Source organism: Budorcas taxicolor, chromosome 19 (genome assembly GCF_023091745.1).
Source record: "Budorcas taxicolor isolate Tak-1 chromosome 19, Takin1.1, whole genome shotgun sequence".
Lineage (NCBI taxonomy): Eukaryota > Metazoa > Chordata > Mammalia > Artiodactyla > Bovidae > Budorcas > Budorcas taxicolor.
Genome location: NC_068928.1, coordinates 57,265,233 through 57,274,905, shown reverse-complemented (window position 1 = coordinate 57,274,905; position 9,673 = coordinate 57,265,233). Strand labels below are relative to the sequence as shown.

The 9,673-nt window shown below is 52.2% G+C and overlaps 1 protein-coding gene across 1 annotated transcript in view; it reads right to left on the bottom strand.

Annotated features, from left to right (window-relative positions):
- Positions 1-7,737: 7,737 nt before the first annotated feature.
- The window catches only part of SDK2 (sidekick cell adhesion molecule 2), a 268,352-nt gene continuing 266,416 nt past the window's right edge, over positions 7,738-9,673 (bottom strand). Inside the window, exon 45 of the mRNA XM_052657936.1 lies at positions 7,738-8,091. Coding sequence (XP_052513896.1) covers positions 7,738-8,091 — 354 coding nt within the window. The remainder of the gene's footprint in view (positions 8,092-9,673) is intronic.

Below are 9,673 nucleotides of genomic sequence, written 5' to 3'. Positions count from 1 at the left end.
GATTCTCCAGGCAAGAATACTGGAGTGGGTTGCCATTTCCTTCTCCAATACATGAAAGTGAAAAGTGAAAGTGAAGTTGCTAAGTCGTGTCTAACTCTTAGCGACCCCATGGACTGCAGCCTACAGGTTCCTCTGTCCATGGGATTTTCCAGGCAAGAGTGCTGGAGTGGGATGCCATTGCCTTGTCCATCTCTTGGGTCTAGAACAAACAAGCTTCTACCACCCGGAAGACACGCTTTTTGGTGGCTCAAGCCCTTCCTTCAGATCTCATTGTTTCCTTGGCTCTTCTTGTCAGTGTGGTTGGTGGTAGATTACCTGTTTCCCCTGAGAAACTAAGAGGGATTTCAAGGGACCAGGCGTGTGCATGCGTGCGTGCTCCATCTGGTCTGACTCGTTTGTGACCCCATGGACTGTAGCCCACCAGGCTCCTTTGTCCATGGGATTTCCCAGGCAAGAATACTGGAGTGGGTTGCCATTCCCTTATCCAGGGGATCTTTCTGACCCAGGGATCGAACCTGAGTCTCTGTGTTGCAGGCAGATTCATTACCAGGGAGCCACCTGGGAAGGTGGCGGGATAAGTTAGGAGTTTGTGATTAGCAGATACTCGCTGCTGCTGCTGCTCAGCCACTTCAGGCGTCTCAGACTCTTTGCAACCCCAGCGACCATAAACCCCCAGGCTCCTCTGTCCATGGGATTCTCCAGGCAAGAATACTGGAGTATTCATGAATAATGGGTTGCCATTTCCTTCTCCAGAGGATCTTCCCCACCCAGGGATCTAACCCACGTCTCTTAAGTTTCCTGCAATGGCAGGCAGCTTCTTTACCTAACAAAGGCCACCTGGGAAGCCCAGATACTTACTACTATATATAAAATAGATAACCAACAAGGACCTACTGTATAACACAGGGAACTCTACTCAGAATTCTGTAATAACCTATGAGGAAAAAGAATCTGGGGAAAAAAAAGTATATATATGTATGTGTATAACTGGATCACTTTTCTGTTCACCTGGAGCTAACATAACAGTGTAAATCAACTGTACTCCAGAAAAAGAAAAAAAAAAGATACTTCGAGTCTCAGTCTGCAAGTGACCACTCTAGAACCAAGCCCACTCTTCTGACTCATTCTTCTGGAATGTCTTCCCCTTGCTATCCTTTAACCGAACATCCTCAAATCAGTTGGCATGGACTGTAAGCTAATGTGGTTGTGTTCCGTATTGTGTACAGTGTGAAGGTTTTAGGCGGTCAGAATCGCCCTTGAAAATCCCTTACTCACCTTGAAAACTAGTTACAGAGTGGGCAGGGCTTGTCCTGTCATATATACAGAAGCTCCCTTCTCTGACCTCCACTTAACAAATTAGCCGTATTAACTGATTCTTACTGCTAAACATGAAGAAATTCATCAACCTCCAAATGCCAAAGGCTAATGGCCTGCTTTCTGCCATACCCACACACTCCCATTCCTACCAAACTGAGTTGGATGTTTACAAAGAGTCGCTGAGCACTGTTCCCAAACTTGTTTATGCCAGTTGTGCTTTTTATAGTAATTACATAATTTAATGAAATATGATGTAAGTGAGTAGGACAAGCATGAAAAAGGAGACGAGTACATCAGATGCTTTGGAAAAGAAGTGCTTTGATAACACAAAGTTTCCAAAATGAGAGTGTGGAGTTAGTCATGGACAAGAACTGTAGAGCATTACGGAAAGAATAATAACATCTAGGAACTTCCCTGGAGGTCCAGTGGTTAAGAATACATGTTCCACTGTGGGGAGCACAGGTTTGATCCCTGGCCAGGGGACTAAGATCCCACTGGTTGCGGGGCATAGCCAAAAACAATCAAATCAAATAAAATCTAGGATTTGGCTTTTATACCAATTCATCATGTCTACTCTGGGACGTGGAGATTCTCTGTATTCACCCGTTCCTCCAATTCTGGGGACAGCAGTTGGTCCTGAGACTTCCGTTCACTTCTCTTATGAATCTAAGAAGTGTTGATTTTTCCATTTACTTGGTTTTCTACTCGTTGTTTGAATGGGCTGGCACTTTCCAACTCCTCACAAGCCAGAAACTGGAAATCTTCAGTTCCAAGTTCCTGTACATTTTTGCTTTACTTTAAAGAGGCCGAAACTGGAATTCACTGATGATACATTTTAGATGTGTAAGAAAGACCAAAACTCTACACACAGAAAAAAAAAGCAAAAGCGCTACATCCACTATGAACAGATTGGTGGATTAATCTACATTTTCAAGTTTTAAGTAAAAATAAAGTGAAGAAGGTACATACCTACTTACATGCTTTAAATTCCCTGCTTGAATTATGTCTTGATTGGTTGAGTAGCCTTTGTATGTATAAATATCTGGCATGCATTATACAGGGCTTCCCAGGTGGCTCAATGGTAAAGAACCTGTCTGCCAACGCAGGAGATGTGAGTTTGATACCTGGGTTGGGAAGATGCTCTGGAGAAGGAAACGGCAACTCAGTCCAGGATTCTTGCCTGGAAGATCACATAAATAGAGGAATCTGGCGAGCTGCAGTCCATGGGACCGACAAAGAGTAGGATGACTTAACAAACAAAACAAAAAACTCATTATACAACATAGACTAAATAAAAGACGTGTACTATGTAAAACTGAGTGGCATCACAGGTACTATTTTATTATGATGGTTTTCACTTTTGGCCACACCCATGGCACGCAGGATCTCAGTTCCCTGACCAGGGACTGGACCCGTGCCCCTTGCTTTACATCGCAGAATCTTTAACCACTGGACTGCCAGGGAAGTCTTGCATTATCTGTTCTATTAAAATTATTTCCCATCACTCTTATTTGAATCCATCTGACTAAACTTGTGGGAGAGGAATGTAGTCGAGCCTAAGACCTGTGTACTCAGAAATTCAGCAAGTCAAGCCCTAAGTCTAAATCTGGGTGGATTAACTAGGATAGAGCCACAGTGGTTCTTGCTACATCAGATCACTAGGATATGAGGTGCTGGCTTTGTCAAAAGTAAGGTGGAAATGAGCAAGAAAGTTACCCTCACGTAGCAGAGAGGCAGCATTTATCTCTAGAACCAGCCTGCTTTAGAACAAATCCTGGTTTTTCCAATACTCAGGGGTGAGCCACTTAAGTTCTCCCTGATCCAGTTGCCCTCCCAGGGGGTAAGCACAAGGATTCCAGGAAGTTAATCAATGTAAAGTGATTACAGCAGCGTCTGGCACAGGGTAAATGCCATAGGAGCATTGTTGTTGCTCAGTTGTGTCCGACCCTTTGCGACCCCGTGGACGCAGCACACCAGGCCTCCCTGTCCATCACCAACTCCCGGAGCTTGCTCAAACTCATGTCCATCGAGTCAGTGATGCCATCCAACCATCTCATTCTCTGTTGTCCCCTTCTCCTCCCGCCCTCAATCTTTCCCAGCATCAGGGGCTTTTCCAGTGAGTCAGCTCTTCACATCACGTGGCTAAAGTATTGGAGCTTTAGCTTCAGCATCAGTCCTTTCGGTGAATAGAAGCATTAGCAATTGCTATTACTATTATTGTTCATCATTATCATTTTGCCTCTAATTGGGCATAATCTAAGAGGCTCTTATCTTGAAAAGTATAAAATAGGGACAGTTGCTGGTGATTCAGTGGCTAAGATCCCACACTCTCAATGCAAAGGGCCCTGGTTCAATCCCTGGTAAGGGAGCTAGATCCCACATAAATAAGAGATCCCACACTCCACAATAAAGATGGAAGATCCTGGGGGCAACCAAAAAAAAAAAATATATATATATATATATATATATATATATTTAAAATGTAAAATAAACAAAACAGTGCATTTCACTTGAAGGCACAGACGTCCACTCACCCGTGAATTAAGAAAGCAGAATAGTTTGAACCTTTGACTCTCTTTGCAAAACCACAGCAAGGCTAAAAATGGGTGTTTCAGAATCAGAATACTTGAGAGTGATATGGGGGTGGGGTTGCCCTCCAGGGAGAAGAATGAATGTTGCTTCAGAATTCCAAAAAAAAAAGTTTATTTATAAAATACTGACAAGTTTGACGGGACATGGGACCTCTTGTGGTATATATTTCAAATCAATTTTGTTACCTTTCGTTCAAAAAATAAACCTGCTAACAAGCTATATGACATATATATATATTTTCTTACAGATAGACACCTGCCATAATGAATACTCTCCCTATAATTTTTCTTATATCTTTTAAATCAAAAAAATAAAGATTTGTGTTGGTTTTTGTTTTTGGAGTCTATATGTGTAAAAGAAGGTAACACATCTAAATGCTTTTGGTTACTTTTACAGAAACAAAGAGAAGGGGGGCATGTCCCAAGAGGGCACCTGTGCTGGGGGGTGGTCGGGTGGCCGCTGGGTAGGTCCCCACAGAGGCACTGGGGAGCCGGAGGCGGGTGTTCAGGTGTCCCCCCTCCCCGCTGGTGCCCTCCAGCCCCTCACAAGTGTGGGCACCTTCTGCTGGGCACCAGGTGAGGGGAGCCCCCGCCCAGAGTGGGGCATGGGAGGGCGGAGGGCTCTGGCACCTTTGAAAGCTCTGCCCAGGGAAGTGAGGGCAGAGACAGAAGGCCTCGGGCCAGCGAGCCGCTGGGCGGGGCGGCCGGAGGCCTTCTCTTCGTTCTGAGTCTGGGCAGTGTCAGTCCGGAGGGGAGGCGGCCGGCGCCGAGGACTCCCCGGAGCCCCGGGAGGAGGGCGCTTCTGGAGCCCCGGGCAGCGTTTTGGTTGGTCGTCTTGGCAGTCTGGGTGCTGAAGGGACGTGAACACAGGAGGCGCGGCCAGGAGGGCAAAGGCTGTGCTAGTGCGCCAGGTGGGAGCTGCCCGGGGCAACACCAGGTTTCCGGAGGGCACGGCGGGGCAGGGCCAGGTGAGGAGCCAGGCGCTGTCCCCAGGTGAGCCCGCTCCAGGGGGAGTCAGGCCAACACGGGGTCTGACATCACGGGCCCAAGAAGCCAAAGGGCAGGGAGGCTCCCCGTGACCCATGGGCAGTGCCCCCACACACCTTTCCAGCGCGGCCAGGTGTCCGGACAGGAGCCGCCACTGCCCCAGCAGATATGTAAACACGGACAGGATCAGTCCCCCGGGGAATCTAGAGGCCCACGGCAGGGAGCCGGGCTTCCAGCTGTGGCTGGGGCGGTGGAGGCACCGTTCCAGGTGGGTGGGGATGGACGGAGGGCGGGACTCTCACCGGGGGCCGCCCGCCTCCCGGCTCCTCGAAGAGCCCTGGTTGGCAGTGTCCTCGCCTTGCCCTTTCAGACAACAGAGCCCAGCCTCGCCTCACGCGGGCGAGCCTCACGCTGCCTGTGTCTCACTGGAGGCAGTCGGCCCCTCCGAGGGGCTTGCTGACGCAGGTAGCCGCGCAGTGTGTGTATCCGCGCGCATGCGTGAGCCCAGGTGAGCGAGAGCCCAGGTGAGCGTGGGCGCCGCCCCACAGGTGCACGCGAGCGTCAGCGCGGGTGTGGAGGCGCGCGTGGGGCGGGGAGGGCGAGCGTCTTAATGCACAAGGTGACCCGCGGAAGGCAAAAGGGATTTGGCCTCCTGTGAACTGCATGCGAGTGTACACACAGCGTTTCTCCCAGTCCCGGCTCCCTCCCCCCAGTCCCTCCCTGGGCTGGGCAAAAAGAGGTTCTTCATGTAAACCAGGAAGAACTTTCTATGGTTCAACACACAGCAGAGAAACGGATGAGGTGGTTCTAAATAGAGAGGGAGGGAAGAGCAACTGCCAGATGAGTCTCAGGCCTGTGTCCTCCCTGGGGGGGAAAGACCCTGCTTCCCTTTCTAGACCCCCTGAGCTGGGAAGGTGCTGTTTGGACCCCAGAGGTGGGTCAGCCGTATGTTGAGCCATCTTCCCACTTTTCCCCATCATGTTTCCTGGGGGTCCCAGTGCCTGGGGAGGAGCCCCCAGCTGGGTGGCATGCCCTTTCCACCGGCCCCTGGCCCTGGTTCCATTCCAGGCACCCGTGTCGGTGGGGAGCGGGACAGCGCTGCAACATCCTTGGCTTGTTTCTCAGCTCCTTCCTCGTTCTCCACGTTGCCCTCAATGGGGCGTGGCCTCCTCCCCGGTGGTCAGCCTGGCGGGCGACTGGGACTGGAGCTCCCCACTGAGGGGTTCCACCTCGGCCACCCCTCTCCCAGAGCAGCCTGGGGGGTGGGCCCCTTTGCAGGGCTCTGGGGTGGGTGGGGTGGGGTGGGCACCCAGGGAATTTGCTGGAAAGGCTCCTCCTTAAACCCTTGCATCCTGAAGCTCTGAGCTGATGGGAAGACCCAGGACACCAGAAGTAGCTTTTTAAAGAACATTCCTCAGGGCAACTCGCGTGTGTGTGTGTGTGAAAGCTCTGCCTCCCATCAGCTATAATTGTCCCGTGGTCCCATCTGACCCGCTCCTCTGGAGGCCTGTCTGTACACCCCGGGAGCTCGTGTCCAGTTTGGAGGGGGACCCTCCTTGCTGAGCCGAGTCTGGAAGACGTTTCTGAGGGTTGCGGTGGCCTCTGCCTTTGTAAACCAGGTGCTGGGAGCTCCAGCCTCTGCACCAGGGACTTGGCCCGCCCCTTGGGCTCCTGTGCCCCTGTGCTGAGGCGGTAGGGGTCTTAGACACGAAGAACAGTAGGCTGGGAACGAGGGACACAGATCTTAAAGTGAGTGTCCTGCTGGCTAGGAGGACCCAAAGAGATTTCTCCTGGGGAGGATCCCTGGACCCTTTTCCTTGAGAGTGCATGGTGTGTCTATGCAGGGGGGGGTGGTGTGTGTGTGTGTGTGTGTAAAGGTGTCATGCCTCACCCCAGCCTAGCCTGCAGTCCCTTTTCTTGTCTCTGTAGCCCCCTTTCCTGTCTTCCTTTAAGAAGGTGTGTGTGTGGGGGGGGCAGATGGTACCTGAATTAGAAGAAAGAAGAAAGTCCAAGCGTCCTTCTTCCAGTCCTGACGGCCTGCCCCACGCTCCGTTATTCCAGGGATGCTGGGCCGGCGCCCCCCCGCCCTGCCCCGTTCCCGAGTCCATCTCTCTGAGTCTGTGCTCGGGGGATGGGGATGGGTAAGTGAATTCAAGTAAAGGAATGACTGGATTCAGTGGGTAGGAGTTGGGAGCATCCCCCCAGCCCCAGGGACCTCCTCTTCCTTATGTTCACAACAGAAAGGTCAGTTAGGAGCAAGGAGCTGGGTAGGCAGTCTCACCCTTGAGCGGGTTTTGTTTTCCTAAATAAACCAGATGCTTGGTGGGGACACTGGGCAGGGGAGGAGCCAGGCTGCAGGGGGCGGGGGGAGGGGTGCCTGCCCCCCGGGATGCCCGTCCTGGCACCAGCCAGCACTGGGTCCAGAGCTGCAGCACATGGGGAACGGAGCAGCCGGCTGGACTTCCAGAAGCTTCCTGGCCCCGGTCACGCCCACCTGACGGCCCTCCAGTCCTTGCCTTCCCTCCCTCCTTCCTTCCATCGGCCTAAACTCACCGGTGTCCACCGTAGCCGCCCCCCCCCGCCCCGCTCAGCCTCTTGAAGCCGCAACGAACCCCACAATCTCGAAGCCACACACGTCCCCTCTCGGTTTTTCTCCATGCTTCTCCACACCGGCTTTGCTGGCCCTGGAATCTCTGGAAAAATAAACTCAGGAGGTGAAAAGTTGACTTGGTTTCTTGGTGTTTTTGTTTTTTGGCAGGCGGTGCGGGGAGGGGTGCAGAGGAGCTGGGTGCCGTGTTTTCTTTTTCCTCTTCCACCGAGGAGGACGAGGACGAGGATGACATCAAACGAAGGATGAAAACCCTGCGATGGGGGCCCGGGAGCCGGGGGCGAGGCTGCTGGGGGGACGGTAGAGGGTGCTCTGCTGGCTCGGGGGGTTCTGGGGGTTCTGGGGCGTTGGGGTCCGACTGGCCTTGGGCCGGAAGAGGCTGCCCTGCTGGGCGCTGCTGCTGTTGGAGAGGGTGGCGTGGTCCGGCTCGCCCGGGTCACTCTCCGTGTAGCTGTAGGCCTGGGCCCGAGAGATGCCCTTCTGCTGGCGGCGCCAGGAGTTGTAATAGGTGGGGTCGCTGATGTAGTGGTTGACGAAAGAATGGGCCTTCTGGTGGCTCGCATCAACCTCGTACTCGCTGTCGCTTCCCTGGGAGGACAGAGAACCGATGGGGTGTCAGTGACCCTGGGGACGGGTCAGCACAGTCAGGGCTGGGAGGTGCAGAGCACTCCGGGCTGAATCGCCTCTCAGTCTCCTCCACGCCCTGCACCGTGAGGATCTCAGCCCCGAGTCTGCCACGGGGGTGAAAGGCATTCAGAACACGTGATGGGTAGGAAGTGTCTCCCTCAGAGCTGGCACAGAGCCTGCGGATGCCGACGTGACCCACAAGACCCAAGTTCTAAGCTTTTGAAAAAAATCAAAGTGAGGGATGGGATGCCGGGTGGGAGGGAGGCTCAAGAGGGAGGGAATATATATGTTATACACATATATGTTATATGTTATACATATATGTTATAATATATGTTATACATATATATACACAATATATGTATATATTAACACTTATAGTTGATTCATACTACACAGTAGCAATCACCACAACACTGAAAAGCAATTATACTCCAATTGAAAAATAAATTTCGATTAAAAAAGAAAAAGAGCTCCATGAATCCGTAAAAGGAAAAAAAATCAAGGTGAAATTCACACTGCACTGTCGAGGGTCTGATTCACCAGCATTTGGTACGTGCACACTGTCGGGCAGCCATCACTTCTTTTCATTTCAAAGCATTTCCGTCATCACCCCAGAGTAAAACCCTGTGCCCACTAAGCAGTCGCTCCCCACTTCCTCCTCCCCAACCTGCTGCCCCCAGCCCCACCCCTGGCAACCACCCATCCACTCTCGTCTCCCGGATTGACCCATTCTGGATATTGCATAAAAATGGAATCACACCACATGCAGCTTCTGTGTCTGAGCTTCTTTCATTTAGTATGGTGTTTTCCGAGGTTGCACGCGTCATGGTTCTTCCCTTTCTGTATTTCTGATGCTTTGTTATTTTTGCTGACCCTGGAGGGACTGCCCCTCCCAAGACTAGGCAGGTCTTAGAGAGCAAGCAGCTTTTTGTGCCCAGAGCCCCTGCCTGCATCGCCTCCTCTGATGGGCGCTTACACGCTGACTTGGGCCCACTATTCCCTGCCTCCAATCACCCCAGGGTCAGGTACCAGGCAACTAGGGGCAGCCCCTACCCTCCAGGGTCCCCTGAATTCATTCAAACTCTGCTAAGCCTGCTTGCCCTGCCTCTGCTGCTGCTGCTAAGTCCCTTCACTCGTGTCCAACTCTGTGCGACCCCAGAGACGGCAGCCCACCAGGCTCCCCCGTCCCTGGGATTCTCCAGGCAAGAACACTGGAGTGGGTTGCCATTGCCTTCTCCAATGAATGAAAGTGAAAAGTGAAAGTGAAGTCACTCAGTCGTGTCTGACTCTTCGCGACCCCATGGACTGTAGCCCACTGGGCTCCTCCATCCATGGGATTTTCCAGGCAAGAGTACTGGAGTTGGGTGCCATCACCTTCTCCGGCCCTCCCTCTGGGAATCTGAATAAAGGGCACAGGGTGAGTTTTCCTGTTTCCTTCCTGCTCCATCCGCCTCCTCACCAAGCCTGGTACCTCATCGTGTGGCTCCACGTGGCCTGCTGTGCCTGCTCTTCTGGGGATCTGTGAATAGCAAGCTATCTT